The sequence below is a fragment of the Saccopteryx bilineata genome, chromosome 2 (genome assembly GCF_036850765.1).
Source record: "Saccopteryx bilineata isolate mSacBil1 chromosome 2, mSacBil1_pri_phased_curated, whole genome shotgun sequence".
In the NCBI taxonomy this organism is placed as follows: domain Eukaryota; kingdom Metazoa; phylum Chordata; class Mammalia; order Chiroptera; family Emballonuridae; genus Saccopteryx; species Saccopteryx bilineata.
In genome coordinates this window covers 5011282-5030884 of record NC_089491.1, presented here as the reverse complement: position 1 = coordinate 5030884, position 19603 = coordinate 5011282, and the positions used below count along the sequence as shown (strand labels likewise).

The 19603-nt window shown below is 54.1% G+C and overlaps 1 protein-coding gene across 2 annotated transcripts; it reads left to right on the top strand.

Moving 5' to 3' along the window:
* Positions 1–1159: 1159 nt before the first annotated feature.
* Positions 1160–18734, top strand: PRRT1B (proline rich transmembrane protein 1B). 2 transcript variants are annotated; one of them, XM_066255902.1, is made up of 4 exons: positions 1160–1377; positions 13402–13859; positions 14644–14787; positions 14993–15391. In XM_066255902.1, exons 1-4 carry the CDS (start codon positions 1368–1370, stop codon positions 15002–15004), a joined length of 624 nt encoding a protein of 207 aa, XP_066111999.1. In that variant the 5' UTR covers positions 1160–1367; the 3' UTR covers positions 15005–15391. The 2 variants fall into 2 exon arrangements, with proteins under 2 accessions (XP_066111999.1, XP_066111998.1); XM_066255901.1 differs by lacking the exon at positions 14993–15391 and adding an exon at positions 16145–18734 and having other exon boundaries at positions 1165–1377.
* The last annotated feature ends 869 nt before the right edge of the window (positions 18735–19603 follow it).

Here is a 19603-nt window from a genome sequence, read left to right as displayed (position 1 = left end):
CTATGCTGTGAACTTGCTGGTTTTCCCTTTTGCTTCCTAAGTATTTTGCAGGAGTTACTTTGTGCAGATAATTCTGTTTGTTTAAACCACTTAAAAAAAAAAAAAAAGATTGTATTCATTTTAGAGAGGAGAGAGAGAAAAAGGGGGAAGGAGCAGGAAAACATCAATTCCCTTATGTGCCTTGACCAGGCAAGCCCAGGGGGTTTTTTGTTTGTTTTTTTCTGAAGTTAGAAGCGGGGAGGCAGAGAGACAGACTCCTGCATGCGCCCCACTGGGATCCACCCAGCATGGCCACCAGGGGGCGATGCTCTGCCCATCTGGGGTGTTGCTAGGTTGGGGCTGGAGCCATTCTAGTGCCTGAGGAGGAAGCCATGGAGCCATCCTCAGTGCCCAGGCCAACTTTGCTCCAATGGAGTCTTGGCTGCAGGAGGGGAAGAGAGAGATAGAGAGGAAGGAGAGGGGGAAGGGGGAAGCTGATGGGCACTTCTGTGTGCGCTGGCCAGGAATCGAACCCAGGACTTCCACACACCGGGCCAACGTTCTACCACTGAGCCAGCCGGCCAGGGCCAAGCCCAGGGTTTTGAACCTGCGACCTCAGCATTCCAGGTGTGTCCGCTGTGCCACCATGGGCCTGTTTAAACCACTTTCCCCACTAAGTTTAACTTTTGGTGGTACTTGCCTTGTGGCAATTATTATTGATTGATTTTATAGAGAGAGGAGCAGCTGGGGAGAGAGACATGGATTTGTTGTTCCACCCATTTATACATTCATTGGTTGAGTCTTACAGGGGCCCTGACTAGATGCTCCAACACCGAGCTACCTGGCCAGGGCTACCTGTAGCAGTTATTATTGCGTCATTCTAATGGTGGTTTTTTCTTGGCCTCATTTTTTCTACTGTCATTAGCAGGATTGGGTAGCTATGGTCCCCCCTTCCCCGCCCCATCCTCTTTGGCCTCACATACACCCAGTTATGCGGTCTAGTTTGCGCCTGTCTCCACCACTTCTCTCCCGGCCTTCCTGGCCCGTGGGCATCTGCAGGCATCGCCCTGCACTTTCCCAGTGCCGCCCGGCTACTGCCGGGCTCCCGCCGCCTCCAACTCGGCCGAGCGCGGCTGGAACTCCCCGCCGCGACCGTCCCTCCCCGCGGGCGGGCGCACGCAGGTTCTGCCCGGCGCGGGGCGCGCGGAAGCCACCTGTTGACACAGCCGTGGGCAGCGCGGGCGGTCAATTATTAACCGGTCGTGCAGCCGGCACCAGGAAACCCGAGCCGGCGGCGAAAGCGGAGCTGGGCCCGACGGCGGCGGGAGGCGCGGGGCGGGGGGAAAGCTGGGGAGCCGCGCTGCTCCGCGCACGGCGCCGGCCGAGCCATGGACGCAGGTGAGCACGCGGGGCCCGGCGCCTGCTGCGCGGCCCCAGAGCCCGGCTCCCGGGTCCCCGCGGCGGGCCGCGGGCGGAGGGGCTGGAGGCTCTTCCCGCAGGCGCCTGGCCTGCCCCAGGACAGAACCCACTCGGGACCGGGGAGAGCGGGTGGGGGCACCGGAGGCTGCAGTGGAAAGTTCGGGCGGCTTCGGCCATGGCCCCTGCCGCTCTGCGGGCGCCCCTGAGGGGCAGTGAGGGACAAGCGGCGTTTGGCACCGGCCTGGGGCCCCCGGAGCCCCAGCTGGTCCCCCAGGGCGGGCAGCCCGCGATCGAGCAGGGGCGATTGGGAGGCCTTTTCCACTCCCTTTCCCCACGCGCCGCCTGTCTTTGGGGACTGCCCACCCTTCCGGCTGGCTTACATCCTTAGAGTGGGGTGGTGGTGGGGGGTGGCCGAGGGGACGGAGGAACCCCACCGACTGAATCAGCGACCCCGAGGTCGCTGGGGGAGCCGGCGGGATGGGCGGACATGGGCGCGACCGCGGAAAGGCTCACTCAGGAAACCCCCGCCCCCTCCCCCGCACACACACGTACACACGCACCAAGTCTGGAGGAGCGGTGGACCGAGAACCCTCTCCCTCCCTCGGTGCCTGCCCCCGGGAGTCGCAGGCTGGAGGGGGAGGATCGGGGTGGGGACGGTGCGGTGCGGAGCCGCCCTGCCTGGCGCGCCGACGACAACCTGGGGTGGGGGAACGCCTGGGTTTCTTCTGCCACCGGCTCGAACGGGCGCTCCCTCGACCCTCGAGCCCCTCCGCACGCACCCCACCTCTCGGTCCCCTCCCCGCCGGAATGTCCCGCGGAGGCTCGGGTGTTGAGAACCCGAGAGCCCAGCCGCGGTCCGGCGCATTTGTTTACTCTGCGGCCCTATCTCCGCGCCATCGGGCCAGGTATTTGCCCGGCCGGGGCCCAGGGCAACTGCGGTTTTTGTTTCGATAACTGGGGCAGGGGCCCGGCGGCCCCGTGGGCATTGCCGCGCCAGCATCCCGCAGGGACCAGTCTCCGGAGAGGCTGAGCTTCGGGTTACCTGTTGCGAGCCTCAGTCCTCACATCTGTGGAATGGGGGGAGAAAAAGACAAGCCCAGGGGAGGGTGACCTGAGACACTGTAACAGCTCTCAGCAGGGGGCCTCGTCACGGGGGGGGGGGGTCCCTGTTAGCGTTTTTAAATGATGGTTACTAGAAGAGCCTTCATTTTACAGAGGGGGAAACTGAGGCATGGAACGTGTAAGTCACATTTCTGTCTGTGGGGGTCACACACCCCGAGTTCCTGTGGTGGCAACATGGACTCAGATGTAATGTCTATGCACCCAGGGCCCAGCACGTAATCAACGCGTGGTGACGCATGGTGAGGTCGCGGCTGTTGGTAGCCCTGTCACTGCTAGTCACTCTGACCTCTTACCTGCAGAGCTTCCTCTGCTTAGCAGCCCCAGGGCACAGGAACCTGCTCGAATGATGGTATTTTCTTACGGTTTGTGTGCAGAATTAGATTTCTGATCTCGAACACAGGTCTATAGTGGGTGTTCAATAAAACAAAACAAAACAAAACGGCCTGCGGATTGTTTAAACGGCAGGCTGCTGGTGCCTCTGCGTGGCTGCGTCTTTAGGGAGTGGTTTGGGACTTGGCACAGCAGGGTTGGTGGATATTGGCCAAGAGCCTCATAATCAGGTCAGCCTGTGGCACCCCGAGTCCTTGTGTTGCAGCAAACACTGCTTCACATTTCCCTGTGTTCCCCAATGGTGTATTGCCTTGATTTTGTAGTTTTTAAACTCTGCCCTTGGCTCGGTGGGTGAGGTTGAGAGCTGCCCTGGGAATCCTGGATGTCTAACTAGGTCTCTACTGGGCGGGGTCTGGCTGGTGCCCCCCCCCCCCCCAGGGATATTTAGGCCACCACCACAATCCAGTAGATGAGCAAGCTCTCTGGATACAACTTAATGATCACAAACCTTTCTGACTTTATTTTTAAAAAAAATTTTTTAAATTCATTTTTAGAGAGGAGAGGGAGAGACAGAAAGAGAGAGAGAGGAGAGACAGAGAGAGAGAAGGGGGGAGGAGCTGGAAGCATCAACTCCCATATGTGCCCTGACCAGACAAGCCCAGGGTTTCAAACCAGCGACCTCAGCATTTCCAGGTCAACGCTTTATCCACTGCGCCACCACAGGTCAGGCTCTGACTTTATTTATTTATTTTTTTTCTGAAGCTGGAAACGAGGAGAAACAGTCAGACAGACTCCTGCATGCGCCCTACTGGGATCCACCCGGCACGCCCACCAGGGGGCGATGCTCTGCCCCTCCGGGGCGTCGCTCTACCGCGACCAGAGCCACTCTAGCGCCTGGGGCAAAGGCCAAGGAGCCATCCCCAGCACCCGGGCCATCTTCGCTCCAATGGAGCCTCGCTGCGGGAGGGGAAGAGACAGAGAGGTAGGAGAGGGGGAGGGGTGGAGAGGCAGATGGGCGCCTCTCCTGTGTGCCCTGGCCAGAATCGAACCCGGGACTTCTGCACGCCAGGCCAACGCTCTACCACTGAGCCAACCGGCCAGGGCTCTGACTTTATTTTTTAAGGAGAGGAAGAGAGACAGGCAGGAAAGGAGAGAAATGAGAAGCATCAACTCTTAGTTGTGTTGCTTTAGTTGTTCATTGACTGCTTCTCATACGTGCCTAGACCAGGGGGTTGAGGGCCTCCAGCTGAGCCAGTGACCCCTTGCTCAAGCCAGCAACCTTGGGCTTCAAGCCAGCAACCATGGGATCCTGTCTAAGATCCCACATTTAAGCCGGCAAGCTTGTTTGCAAGCCAACGACTTTGGGGTTTCAAACTGGGACCTCAGCGTCCCAAGTCGATGCTCTATCCACTGCACCACCACTGGTGAGGCCTTTCTGACTTCAAATGTGGACCTCACTTCCCAATAATTTTCATCTCCCCCTCCCCTCACTTCTTATAGTTTCCCCAAACTGAGCACACACCCTTGCATTTTCTCACCTTCCTAACTTTAAAACCTACCTCCTCTGGATTTTAGAGAGGAAGGGAGAGAGAGAGAGAGAAATATCGATTGACAGAAACATCCACCTGTTCCTGTATGTGCCCTGACCAAGGATCGAACTGGCAATCTCTGGGCAGAGGCAAAGTAAGGTCGGTTGAGGCCCCAGGCACAGAAGAAAATATTGAGCCCCTTAAAAAAAAGAGACAGGGAAAATAAAAATACATGTTAACTATATTTTTAATTTTTTTTTTTTAATTTTTTTTTTCTTTTTTATTTATTCATTTCTAGAGAGGAGAGAGAGGATAGAGAGGCAGAGAGAGAAGGGGGGAGGAGCTGGAAGCATCAACTCCCATATGTGCCTTGACCAGGCAAGCCCAGGGTTTCGAACCGGCGACCTCAGCATTTCCAGGTCGACGCTTTATCCACTGCGCCACCACAGGTCAGGCTTAACTATATTTTTAAATAAATAAAAAATATTATGTACTATTGATGTTAAAATTGCGCACATGAAACCAAACTTGGTGTCATTAGAAAAAAGTGTCAATTTGGGTTTTTTTAAAAATTTTATTTTATTTATTCATTTTTAGAGAGGACAGAGAGAGGGAGAGAGAAGGGGGGAGGAGCAGGAAGCATCAACTCCCATATGTGCCTTGACCAGGCAAGCCCAGGGTTTCGAACCGGCGACCTCAGCATTTCCAGGTCAACGCTTTATCCACTGCGCCACCACAGGTCAGAACAATTTGGGGTTTTGTGGGGCCCTTCAGAAGTTGAGGCCCACTTCAGAAGTTGAGGCCCAGGGCATGAGCCCGGTGTGCTGCCGTTAAATCCGCCTCTGCCTCTGGGCATTAGAACGACCACCTACTGAACTGTCCGGCCAGGGCTGACCTTCCTAACTACAGTGGTAGCAGTAGCCAGTGAAAGTTGAGAGCCTGCTCACTTCACGGCACACACTCGTTTAATCCTGTCCCCCCCAGGTGTTGTTTTTAAGAATGAGGCCACTGAGGAGACACAGGAAGGTGGCCTGGGCCCTGAGCTCCCCTCCTGACTGAGGGGGTCCCTCATCCCAGGTTCACCAGCCGACCATCCTTGTATCACTAGAATAAATCCCTCTTGGTCATGGTGTGTGCTACTTTTTTTTTGGGGGGGGGATGTATGATACTTTTAATATATTGTTGAATTCTGTTTTCTAATATTTTATTGAGGATTTTTGCCTCTGTGTTTTTCAGAGATATTGGCCTGTAAATCTATTTATTTATTGATAGCATTCTTGTGTGGTTTTGGTCTCCGGTAATGTTGACTTTGTAAAATGAGTTTAAAGGTGTGCCCTCCTCTGTATTTCGGAAGAATTTGAGAAGAATTGTTGTTAATTCTTTGAATGTTTGGTAGAATTCACTAGCAAAGCCTTCTGGTCCTGGACTTCTGTTTGTCAGAAGGTTTTTGATTACTGATTTAGTCTCCTTATTAGTATTTATCTGTTCAGATTTTTAATTTCTTCTTGATTCAGTCCTGGTCGTTGTATATGTCTCAGAATGTATCCATTTCTCCTAGGTTGTCAGATTTATTGGTGTATGATTGTTCATAGTCTCTTACAATCCTTTGTGTTTCTGTGGTATTCGTGGTAGCATCTATATCATTTCCGATTTTGAGTTTTCTCTTTTTTTTTCTTGGTGAATCTACCTAAAGGTTTGTCAATTTTGTTTATATATTTTTTTTTTTTGCATTTTTTTCCGAAGCTGGAAACGGAGAGGCAGTCAGACAGACTCCCGCATGCGCCCGACCGGGATCCACCCGGCATGCCCACCAGGGGGTGATGCTCTGCCCATCTGGGGCATTGCTCTGTCGCAACCAGAGCCATTCTAGCGCCTGAGGCAGAGGCCATGGAGCCATCCTCAGCGCCCGGGCCATCTTTGCTCCAATGGAGTCTTGGCTGCGGGAGGGGAAGAGAGAGACAGAAAGGAAGGAGAGGGGGAGGGGTGGAGAAGCAGATGGGTGCTTCTCCTGTGTGCCCTGGCCGGGAATCAAACCCAGGACTCCTGCACGCCAGGCCGATGCTCTACCATTGAGCCAACCGGCCAGGGCCAATTTTGTTTATCTTTTTAAAGAACCAGCTTTCCATTTCATTGATCTTTTCTACTGTATTTTTAGTCTGTATTTCACTTATTTCTACCCAGATCTTTTTTTTCCTTTCTTCTACTAACTTTGGGCTTTGTTTGCTCTTTATTTAGTTGCTTGAGGGTGAGTTAGGTTGTTTATTTAAGTATTTTCTTCTTTCTTTCTCTCTTTCTTTTTTTTATTTATTTTTTATTTTATTTTTTAATTAATTAATTAATTAATTTTAGAGAGGAGGGGAGAGATAGAGAGAGAGAGAAGTGGGAGGAGCAGGAAGCATCAACTCCCATATGTGCCTTGACCAGGCAAGCCCAGGGTTTTGAACCGGCAACCTCAGTGTTTCCAGGTTGACGCTTTATTCACTGCGCCACCACAGGTCAGGCTCTCTTTCTTTTTTAAGTGAGAGGAGGGGAGGTAGTGAGACAGACTTCCACATACACCCTGACTGGGATCCACCTTGCAGCCCCATCAGGTCAAGGTTGACGCTGGGACCAACCAAGCTATCCTCAGCCCCTGGGCCGACCCTAAAACCACTTGAGCCACTGGCTGTGAGAGTGGAAGAGGGAGAGAAGGGAGAGAAGAAGTGGGAGAGAAGCAGATGGTCGCTTCTCCTGTGTGCCCTGACTGGGAATTGAACCTGGAATGTCTGCATGCCGGGCTGACACTCTATCCACTGAGCCAGCTGGCCAAGGTCTCTTCTTTCTTGATGTAGGAATTTATTGTTATGGGCTTTCCTCTTAAAACTGCTTTTGCTGCGTCCCATTAATGTTTGTATGTTGTAGTTCCATTTTCATTTGTCTCAAGATATTCTTTGATTTCTCTTTTCATTTCTTCTTTGAGCTGTTGGTTTTTGAGGAACATATTGTTTAATCTACAACTATGGTGATTTTCCCAGTTTTTCCCCCCCTTGTAATTGATACCACTGTGGGTAGAAAAGATGCCTGATATGAGCCCTGGCCGGTTGGCTCAGCGGTAGAGCGTCGGCCTAGCATGCGGAGGACCCGGGTTCGATTCCCGACCAGGGCACACAGGAGAAGCGCCCATTTGCTTCTCCACCCCTCCACCGCGCTTTCCTCCCTGTCTCTCTCTTCCCCTCCCGCAGCCAAGGCTCCATTGGAGCAAAGATGGCCCGGGCCCTGGGGATGGCTCTGTGGCCTCTGCCTCAGGCGCTAGAGTGGCTCTGGTCGCAACATGGCGACGCCCAGGATGGGCAGAGCATCGCCCCCTGGTGGGCAGAGCGTCGCCCCATGGTGGGCGTGCCGGGTGGATCCCGGTCGGGCGCATGCGGGAGTCTGTCTGACTGTCTTTCCCTGTTTCCAGCTTCAGGAAAAAAAAAAAAAAGATGCCTGATATGGTTTTAATCTTCCTAAATTTTAAGACTTGTTTTGTAGCCTAACATATGATCTATCCTGGAGAATATTCCCTGTGTACCCGAGAAGAAAGTGTACTCTGTTGGTTTTGGATGGAATGTTCTGTATATATCTGTTAAAGCCATCTCATCTAATGTATTGGTTAAGTTCAGTGTTTCCTTATTGATTTTTGTCTGGATGATGTATCCATTGATGTAAGTGGCGGATTCAAGTCCCCTACTATTATTGTAATGCTGTCTACTTCTCCCTTTTGGTCTGCTAGTATTTATTGATACTTTGTATCTTCAGGTGCTCCTATGTTGGGTGCATAAATATTTATAAATGTTGTTTTCTCTTGTTGGATTGACCTCTTTTTCATTGCATAATGTTCTTCTTTGTGTCTTATTAGTCTTTGTTTTCTTATTTAAGAATTTTATTTAGCCTGACCTGTGGTGGCGCAGTGGATAAAAGCGTCGACCTGGAAATGCTGAGGTCGCCGGTTCAAAACCCTGGGCTTGCCTGGTCAAGGCACATATGAGTTGATGGTTCCTGCTCCTCCCCCTTCTCTCTCTCTGTCTCTCTCTTCTCTCCCTCTCTCTCTCCTTTCTAAAATGAATAAATAAATAAAATAAATAAATAAATAAAAAAAAAAAAAAAAAAAGAATTTTATTTAGAAAATTAAATTTAAGGCCCTGGCTGATTGGCTCAGCAATAGAGTCTTGGCCCAGCGTGTGGAAGTCCCAGGTTTGATTCCCGGTCAGGGCACACAGGAGAAGCGCCCATCTGCTTCTCCACCCTTCCCTCTCTCCTTCCTCTCTCTCTCTCTTCCCCTCCCGCAGCCAAGGCTCCACTGGAACAAAGTTGGCCCGGGCGCTGAGGATGGCTCTGTGGCCTCTGCCTCAGGCACTAGAATGGCTCTGGTTGCAACAGAGCAACACCCCAGATGGGCAGAGCATCGCCCCCTGGTGGGCATGCCGGGTGGATCCTGGTCGGGCACATGAGGGAGTCTGGCTCTCTGCCTCCCCATTTCTAACTTCAGAAACACACACACACACACACACACACACACACAAATTAAATTTAATGGGTGATATTGATCAATAAGAGCACATAGATTTCAGGTGAACATCTCTATAGCATTTGAACTGTTGATTGTATTGTGTGCCCATCACCCAAAGTCAAATCATTTTCTGTCACCATGTTTTTGTCTGTTTTTGGGGTTTTTTTTTTACAGGGACAGAGAGAGAGTCAGAGAGAGGGATAGATAAGGACAGACAGACAGGAACGGAGAGAGATGAGAAGCATCAATCATCAGTTTTTCATTGCGAGACCTTAGTTGTTCATTGCTTGCTTTCTCATATGTGCCTTGACTGTGGGGCTACAGCCGACCGAGTAACTCCTTGCTCGAGCCAGCGACCTTGGGTCCAAGCTGGTGAGCTTTGCTCAAACCGGATGAGCCCGCACTCAAGCTGGCAACCTTGGGGTCTTGAATCTGGGTCCACCGTGTCCCAGTCCGATACTCTATCCACTGCGCCACCACCTGGTCAGGCTGTTTTTCTGTTTTAAAGTCTATTCTGTCTGATAATACTGTAACTACCCAGCTTTCTTTCGATTTCCATTTATGTGGGATCTGTTTTTCTATCCCTTCACATTAAGTCTGTGTGTTCCAACATCTGAAGTGAGTCTCTTGTAGGCAGCATACAGATGGGTATTTTTTCTTTTCTACCCATTTAGCCACTCTGTCTTTTGTAAATTAGGCCATTTACATTTAAAGCAATTATTGATGGGTATGTACTTCCTGCCATTGTCTTGACTGTTTTCTGGCTGTTTTGGTGACCCCGTTCTCAGTCTCTCTTATGCTGGTCTAGGTCTGTCCCCTACATATGTGGATGATGAGTGAGTCTAAGATGTGTGTGGGTCCATTTTAGGGTGACTCACCAACTCAGTTGCCTGGGACTAAGAGGTGTTTCAGGATGTGAGGCTTTCAGTAGCAAATCTGAGAAAGTCCTTGGTCATTATATGTGACAAAGGTCACCCTGTGCTGCATGAAGAACTAGGGAACCCCCCTCTGCAGCTCTTTCCTCTCTAGGATTCCCACCCTCTGTCCATTCTGCAGGGCCCCTTCCTGGCTTCTCTTGTGATAAGATGTCAAGGATAAGCAGAACTGTTGATCCTGGTATTTCAAAAAGAAGAACCAGCCCCCCCTTACCCTTCCCTTCTTTTTTTTTTTTTTTTTTTTTTTTTTTTGGTATTTTTCTGAAGCTGGAAACGGGGAGAGACAGTCAGACAGACTCCCGCATGCGCCCGACTGGGATCCACCCGGCACACCCACCAGGGGCCACGCTCTGCCCACCAGGGGGCGATGGCGTCGCTCTGCAGCAACCAGAGCCACTCTAGCGCCTGGGGCAGAGGCCAAGGAGCCATCCCCAGCGCCCGGGCCATCTTTGCTCCAATGGAGCCTCGGCTGTGGGAGGGGAAGAGAGAGACAGAGAGGAAGGAGGGGGGGGGTGGAGAAGCAAATGGGTGCTTCTCCTATGTGCCCTGGCTGGGAATTGAACCCGGGTCCCCCACACGCCAGGCCGACGCTCTACCGCTGAGCCAACCGGCCAGGGCCACCCTTCCCTTCTGAGGAGAAAAAACAGAACAAAACAAAAAAAACCCCCAAAACCCTAGAAGATTTGGGAATGTCTTTGATATATAAAACATTTATGCTACTGTGTTGGGTATGTAAAACATTTATCACTACTGTGTTATCTTATGGTCTTGATGTGTAGGAATGTTTTTCCTTTTAGTAGATCCTATAGATAAATGTTGTGAGCTTATCAGTAAATGACTTTTGTATCATGCTTCCCTTCCTTTTCCCCCCAACCAGTATGTGATCCTGTCTATATAACCAACCTCAGGACTATGATCGAGGCTGCACGATTTGGGTGAACTATACCCCGTGTAAGTCATATGTAGCCGGCTTATTTTTATTTTTATTTTTTAATTTTATTTATTTATTTACTTTTTACAGAGACAGAGAGTGAATCAGAGAGAGGGATAGACAGGGACAGATAGACAGGAATGGAGAGAGATGAAAAGCATCAATCATTAGTTTTTCATTGCACGTTGCAACACTTTAGTTGTTCATTGATTGCTTTCTCATATGTGCCTTGACCTCGGCCCTTCAGCAGATCGAGTAACCCCTTGCTGGAGCCAGCGACCTTGGGTTCAAGTTGGTGGGCTTTTGCTCAAACCAGATGAGCTCGTGCTCAAGCTGGCGACCTTGGGGTCTCGAACCTGGGTCCTCTGCATCCCAGTCCGACGCTCTATCCATTGCGCCACCGCCTGGTCAGGCTGTAGCCGGCTTATTAATAAATCTCCTCCTAAAACTTCTTCTGTATCCTGCCTTGGTGTCTCTATGTAACCCGCGGATTAAAATACAGTACTCTGGGCAGAATGACAAGGTTCCTGGTGGAATTTTTCCGCGCATTCTGCTGCTCTATCTGGGGCTGGGACCTTCAGACTTTGCGGAAGCAAGAGGAAAGAAAGGGGACACTCACCCTGTGAGTATTGCTCCTCTGGTTTGGCTACGTTCTGCCACCTGCCTGCTTTTGTTCTCTTTTTAGTGACTGTGGATAGTTTTGCATTTTGCCTAAAGTTTTTAGTTTTCATCAGCAGGAGAGAGAAGGTTTAAAAAAAAACTGGTAAAATATACATAAGAATGACCATCTTAACCATTTTTAAGTGTGCCGCTCAGTGGCATGAAATACATTGTGTGCCACCATCTCCAGAATGTTTTTATCTTCCCAAACTGAAACCTGTCCCCGTGAAACGCTAACTCCCCATCTCCCCCTCAGCCCCTGGTCATCTGGAGAGAGAGGTTTTTAAAGCCTCTGGTGTTTAAGATGTTTATCTGTGTTCCACTGGCAAGTTATATAGCCAAGTCCAGATTCAAGGGGTTGAGAAACGGGAACAGGGAGGATAAAGGCGTGAGAAGCAGAGCCCCTGGGTGCACCCCTGGCCTCCGGGAGGCGGTGGGGAGGGAGCTCTCAGAGCTCAGCGCTCTCTGACACTGGGGATCCCTCCCCCCAGGACCCCTGGCCTCTGATGCCACCAATCAGCTCTGTTGGGGGGTTAGGGATAAGTGGGGGGATTTCAGCAAGGTGCCTCTACCTTCTCCTGAGCTGTCTTTGTTGTGTCTATTTTACTCATCTCTCTGCCTTCTATAACCATAAAGACACTTAGGAAATGAACTTCCAAAGCAAGTCTCACCCTGGTCAGGTCGCTCAGTTGGTGAGATCACCCTCTTGAGACGCCAAGGTTACGGGTTTGATCCCAGGTCAGGGTGCATACAAGAATCAACCAATGAATTCCTAGATAAGTGGAACAACAAATTGATGTTTCTCTCTAAAATTAAAAAAAAAAAAAAATTGAGGCCCTGGCTGGTTGGCTCGGTGGTAGAGCGTCGGCCTGGCGTGCAGGAATCTGGGTTCGATTCCCGGCCAGGGCACACAGGAGAAGCGCCCATCTGCTTCTCCACCCCTCCCCCTCTCCTTCCTCTCTGTCTCTCTCTTCCCCTCCCCCAGCCGAGGCTCCATTGGAGCAAAGATGGCCCGGGCGCTGAGGATGGCTCTGTGGCCTCTGCCTCAGGCGCTAGAATGGCTCTAGTTGCAAAAGAGTGACGCCCCAGATGGGCAGAGCATCGCCCCCTGGTGGGCGTGCCGGGTGGATCCCGGTCGGGCACATGCGGGAGTCTGTCTGACTGCCTCCCCATTTCCAGCGTCGGAAAAGTACAAAAAAAAAAAAAAAGAAAAGAAAAGAAAAGAAAAGAAAAATTAAAAAGCCCGTCCCTGGGCTCGGAGCTGCCCGTTCTGCGGCGGGGTCTTGACCAGGACTCCCCTCCAGGCCCTGCCTCCATGCTGGCCTGAGGCCTCGGGGCGCTCCCCTGATCAGATGCCCTCAGGAGTGCAGCGGGTCTTTGGGACCCGCTGAGACTGGCTCTGGCGCCCAAAGAGCTTATCCTGTGGTGCTGGGGGCAGGACGGCAGCCAGGTGGGCCTCTGAGCCCGGGCTTCCTGGCAGCTCTGCTCCTTGTGCCCTTAGAGACTTCCTGGCTCTTTGAAGTCTTCCATTAGCCAGGGTCCCGCCAGGAATCTGCCTGGCTCAGTTCCTGTCCTCATCCACCCCTTTGGGGTGCTGCTCTCCATGTTTCTCTCTTGGTCCCACCTGTTGGGACCACCTCCCAGCAGGGCAGGGGCGGGGCCTGCGTGTGGGGGGGCAGGGGCGGGGCCTGCGTGTGGGGGGGCAGAGGCGGGGCCTGTGGGCCAACACAGCTGGCCACACTGGCTGTGTGACCCTCTGCAAAGCCCTTTCCCTCTCTGAGCCTCGGTTTCTTCGTCTTCACTCTGTGGGTAGAGACTGTTCGTGGGCCCTGCCTGGAGCGGCTCCAGCGCGGTCCTGGAAGGGTCAGGATCGCACTGTGACCTTGTCCTTGGAGGGGCTGTTTTGGGGCGTGTGGGGAGGAGTCCCCTCTGACTCAGTGGTCTCATGAAACCTGCCATTTCTTCCAGGAGCACACACGAAAGGGGGCACCGACCCCGTGGCCCCTGAGGACGCCCGAGGCCCCGAGCTCCCGCAGCTCCCGCGCCGCCCGCAGCCCCTGGATGAGGACGGAGGCCCCCGTGAGGAAGCGGCTGCCGACGGGGGCAGCACCCCCGCCCCGGAGGAGCCCCTGGCCGACTCCGAGGCCGAAGCCTCGGCGGCTACCCCAGCCCAAGCTCAGGCTGCGGGCGGTGCCAGGCTGGGGCCCAAGGTGGCGGCGGGCGGCGTCCCCAACATCGGCTTCGTGGCTGAGCCCCCGCCCTATGCGCCGCCGGACCCCAAGGCTGTGCACCTGCTGTACCCACCCTTCCCCCAGGGGCCGGTCCTGTTCCAGCCGGGGCCCTCGCCCCAGGCCCTCTACCCGCCGCCAGCCACGCCCCTCTACCCTGCGCCCACCCCGCAGCAGCTGTTCGCACCGTTTCCAGTGGTGAGTGGGGTGCCCCTGGCCCACATCGCCCTGCCCACCCCCGGCTCTGTACCCACCTACCCCCCCACTCGCCCCTTACCTGCCCCGATCCTCCGCTTGCTCCTCGCTTACCCCCCAGAGAGTTTGGCCACCCTGCTGAGGGGGCTTTGGGGCCCTGAGGGGAGAAAGGAAAGGGCTCCCGCCCCTTGGGGGGTGGGGGTGAGCCCAGGAGGCAGCCAGAGGCCTCGCTTAGCTGGGTTCTGAGGGAGGAGCGGGAGCGTGAGGCCGAGAAGGGGAGGAAGGGCGCTGTGGCCAGAGGGGGCCGCACAGGCGGGTCACACAGGCGGTCACCCAGCTGGAGTGTTGGGGACAGTGGTGGTTTGTTCACTCAGTGGGGCAGGGAGAATGGGAAGGGGAGGGGTCTGCTGTCAGGGGCCCAGGGCCTCTGGGCGAGAGATGATTGGATTAGATTTTTAGGAGAAAACAAAATGTCTGGGTTGCCTTTGGTGGGGAGCTTAGGGGTCCCCCAGGGGAGGAGCCCCATGAGGATATGGAGACCCCTGGTGACCGGACCCTGGACCCAGCAATTTGTAGAGGGAAGAACTGAGAGGACTCCTGGGGCCGAGTGACGGGGGGAGGGGCCGAAGGGGCCTTGACCCGACCCCTCGGTGACCTGCCGCCTCACCGGGGTGGAGGGTGTGTGTGTGTCAGGCGTGGGTGGAGTGACCCTCCCTAGCAGCGTCCGCACGTGGTGTCCGCGGGCTGGGGCTTTGCCCTCATGGCCCCGCGGCCTCCGCCCCCACAGTACAACAGCGCCATGGCCGGCATGCCTGCGCCCGCCATGGTGGAGCACCGGCCCCTGCCCAAGGACTACATGATGGAGTCGGTGCTGGTGACCCTGTTCTGCTGCCTGCTCACTGGGCTCATCGCCATCGTGTACTCCCACGAGGTAGGGCGGCCCCGGGGACAGCCCTTACACAGGCACTCACGCGGCTACGCTGCGGGGGCGGGGGCGCACCACTGGGTCTCTGCTGTTCCCCTCGCAGGAGGGTGGCGGGAATTGGGAAATCGGTGTCACTGTCGCTGGGGCCCTTGTCCTTCTTGGAGGGACACCTCTTCTGTCCTTCCCTCTCTGTCTCTGCCCCTACCCTCAGGATCTGCTCTAGAAAGTTGGGCTGAAACAATTCACCATGAAGGTGTGAATGATTGACAAGGCCCAGGGAGCTGCTGGCCCAGGGCTTGTGTGTAAAGGGTAGAGACCCGCCCCACTCATTTCTTCTTCCCGCCCACGACTCTCCATGGAGCTGCCCGGCTGTCTAGTCACCACTCGCCCATCCGCACCCCCCTCCCCGTGTCTCTGGTCTCCATCTGTTCACCACCACCCACTCGCCTGCCCCCACCACAGCTCCCTCCCAGCCTCCAACCTCCACCCGGCACAGGGTTAGGCTCTGGGGACCCAGTGATGCCAGTGTGAGGACGCTTTATTATTATTATTATTATTATTATTTTGTTTTTTTGTTTTTTCTCTGAAGCTGGAAACGGGGAGAGACAGTCAGACAGACTCCCGCATGCGCCTGACCGGGATCCACCCGGCACGCCCACCAGAGGGCGATGCTCTGCCCCTCCGGGGCGCCACTCTGCCACGACCAGAGCCACTCTAGCGCCTGGAGCAGAGGCCAAGGAGCCATCCCCAGCACCCGGGCCATCTTTGCTCCAATGGAGCCTTGGCTGCGGGAGGGGAAGAGAGAGACAGAGAGGAAGGGGGGGGGGTGGAGAAGCAAATGGGCGCTTCTCCTATGTGCCCTGGCCGGGAATCGAACCCGGGTCCCCTGCACGCCAGGCCAATGCTCTACTGCTGAGCCAACCAGCCAGGGCCAGCGTGAGGACGCTTTAATCGAGTAGGCCGGCCTCTGGGGTGTTCTGCCTGCAGCGGCCCCAGCCACAGCCCCGACCTCCCCACTGGCTGGGCTCCCCGGTCACCAGCCAGCCAGGGCCACCTGCTCTGTGGCCCCGGGCATGCCCCTTAACCTCTCTGAACCTCGGTTTCCTCACCTACAAAGTGGAAACAACAGAGATGGCAGCGTCAGGAGAGTGGGGGGACTGTAGGGGACGAGGCTGAGGCTGTGGGTCATGCCAGGCCCACGCAGGTGCCCGGGAGCCAGCAGCCCTCACCCGCACTGCTCCGGGCGGCCCCAGGCTTCTCAGGGGCTCAGGTTCCCAGTCAGCCTGAGGCCTGGCCCCGGCAGTGCTGCGCTGGGGGGGACTGCGGGTCCCAGTCGGCTCCCCTGCACCCTGTCTCGTTGCAGACCCGTGCGGCCCTGAGCCGAGGAGACCTAGCCCAGGCCGAGGAGGCCTCTCGCAAGGCCCGCTCCCTCGTGCTGTTCAGCCTGCTCTTCGGGGTGTTCGTGTCCACCAGCTGGGTCATCTACGTGCTGGTAGCTCTCTACCTCCCTTGAGGGCTGGGGGCTCCTTCGGGGGTGCCAGGATGCCCAGAGACACCCAGCTTGGCCAGACTCTGTGGACGTCGATCCCTGCTAGCGGCTGTCTGTTGCCGACAGAGGGGGCCCATGGCGGGAGAGGGCGGGATTAGGAGTGCCCGCAGCTTGTGGCTGGGCCCCAGCCCCTGCCGGTGGCCTCGGCCAGTGCTCTGCTCTGAGGTGGGTGGGGGCCCCCTGGAGCCCTGTTTCTTCGGTTTCTCCTCCTGCCTTCTTCCTGGGACTGTGCTGGCGGGGCCCCGTGGTCCTTCCCTTCCCCTTACCCCCGGAGACCTTCAAAGGGACCAGAGCTGTGTCCTCAAGAACCCTCAGGGAGGACACTGCCGACCCTTGCCCTGCAGCTCTGCTTGGGGACCGCAGGGCACAGCCGCCAGGGTTCCTGCTTCCCTGGGGAGCTGCTGGGAGGGGCCTGCCCCCTCCTCGGTGCTCCTGGCTGTTGGCTCTGTGCCCCTGCCCATCCTGGGACAGGCCCTCTCATGCTGGACCCGTGTCCAGAAACCAAGGCTATTGTGTCTGAAACAAGATCACGCTGGGCAGAGCCTCACAGGGCCCCTTCCTGAGGGCGAGCTGCATCTGTCCACAGCTGGGCCCCTGGCTGCCTGTCCCTCTGAGATGGGCGGCTTTGGCTGGCACCTGTGGGTAGCTCACCAGCAGGGGGCACTGTAACCCATAGCAACTTTCTTGGCTGGTCCAGTCCCCAGACCCAAGAGCAGTCCTTGCCTTCAGAGTTTGTTTCTCAAGGAAATCAGGTTTCTCTTGTTTGTAAAATGGGGCTGGGCCCTGGCTGGGAAGCTCAGCTGGTTAGAGCGTCGTCCTGGTACACCAAGGTTGCAGGTTCAATCTCCAGTCAGGGGGCGTACGGGGATCAACCAATGAATGTGTATAAGGGAAAAGCAAATCATTGTCTCTTGCCCTCTCTCTCCCAGATCAATAAAAAATAAAGTTGAATGGGGCCATGCACAACTTGCCCCAGAGTTGTGGGTGGACGCAGTGAGGGATCCCCGGGGGTGTGCAGCACAGTGCCTGACTCATGGTCAGCACCCGGGCTGGTGACGGTGGCAGTTGCTGTGGGGCCTTCCACAGCCCATGGTGACGGGAGAGCAGGGAAGGACAGTCCTCCCGACAGCTAGCAGCCTCCCCATTGGCACCCGGGATTCTGTGCATGGGCATTTTTCTGGGGAGGGGTCCGGGCCTTTCACCTGATTCTCAAGGGAGTGGCTCAGCAAGATTAAAAAGCATCCACACAGGCCCTGGTTGCCAGTTGGCTCAGTGGTAGAGTGTCGGCCCGGCAAGTGGAAATCCCTGGTTCGATTCTTGGCCAGGGCACACAGGAGAAATGCCCATCTGCTTCTCCACCCCTCCCCCTCTCCTTCCTCTCTGTCTCTCTCTTCCCCTCCTGCAGCCAAGGCTCCATTGGAGCAAAGTTGGCCCAGGCGCTAAGGATGGCTCCATGGCCTCCACCTCAGGTGCTAGAATGGCTCCAGTTGCAATGGAGCAACACCCCAGATGGGCAGAGCATCGCCCCCTGGTGGGCATGCCGGGTGGATCCTGGTTGGGCACATGCGGGAGTCTGTCTCTGCCTTCCGCTTCTAACTTCGGAAAAATACAAAAGAGAGAGAGAGAGAGAGAGAAAAGCATCCACACAGAGAGAGGGGAATGGGGTCCCAGCTGAGCCGTAAAAGACCGCTCGTGTTCAAGGGGGTGCGGAGGCACAGCATCCCGTCCCGGCCCTTGTGATGCTCGGAGAGCCGAAGACGTGGACGTGGACGAGGACATTAAGTGATGACCAACCGTGCTGGCTGAGTGGGGGGGACCTCATGTTCCGGGACACAGGGCTGGGCAAGAGTCAGCCTGTCAGACACTGAAACACACAAGAGCCACGAAAGTGGAGGAAGAAATAAATTTTTTAGGGATCAGTAGATGCTGAAAAAGCATGTGGTAGACTCCTGCAGCCACAGCTGTCCTTACTGAACTCCCAAGAGAAATCTGAATAGAAGGAAACCGCCTAGACCGGTGTTCCTTGACTGGGAGGTCCATGCGGAACAGCTGGGGACTGTAGGGAAACACGGAGTCTGCGTTCCAACAAGCTCCCAGTGACGCCAAGCTCGTAGAGGGACTGGTAGCACGTGGCATGTCATGTGGAAAACTAAAACCATTGAAGAGCTGCCTGACCAGGCGGTGGCGCAGTGGATAGAGCGTCGGACTGGGATGCGGAGGACCCAGGTTCGAGACCCCGAGGTTGCCAGCTTGAGCACGGGCTCATCTGGTTTGAGCAGAATGCTCACCAGCTTGGACCCGAGGTTGCTGGCTTGAGCAAGGGGTCATTCGCTCTGCTGTAGCTCCCTGGCCAAGGCACATATGAGAAGCAATCAATGAACAAATAAAGTGCTCCAACTACAAATTGATGCTTCTCATCTCTCTCCCTTCCTGTCTCTCTCGCTAAAATAAAATAAAATATACTGTTCACAAAAATGAGGGGATATTTCAAAATGAATATGAAGTGATAAAACATTTCATTTTATTAACATCAGAAAAGCAGACAAATAAAAAAAGTTGTTCAATTATGCAAATGAGATGCAAAACCAACTTTTAGTTCATTGGTGAAGATGCTCTAGACAGGAGGCTGAAAGTACTGGAGTACCTGCACGTCCCCTGATCCCCTAACGTTTGCAAGCCGTGTAAATAAAAACTGTTACAACCAGGACCAACCCATGGATGCCCCTAGTGTCTCTATTCAACATTAAGATTCTAGCTAACATTAAAACAACAACAACAAAGTGAAATCTGTAGTATGAAAATTCAAAGAGAGAAAATGATTTTTAGCTCTAATATCTAAGAATCAATGACAAAATCAGAATAAGAACTCATCAAAATAGCTGGATACAAAATAAATATGTAATATAGTCAATAGCCAATAATCAGTTAAGATGGAAAAAAATTTAAAATTCCACTCAAAACAGTGATAAAAACAGTAACATCTAGGAACAAATTTAACAAGAATGATCTGGACCTAGGTGAAGAAAACAAGTTTTTAAGTATAGATTTTTAAAAAATGCTGGACAAAATAATCTGGATAGGAAGATGGAATATAAAAATATCTAGAGATTTAATGAAATATTAACAAGTAAACCAGGCTTTTAAAGCTATGACAAAAATATATATATATATTTTTTGTATTTTTCTGAAGCTGGAAACGGGGAAAGACAGACAGACTCCCGCATGCGCCCGACCGGGATCCACCCGGCACGCCCACCAGGGGCAACGCTCTGC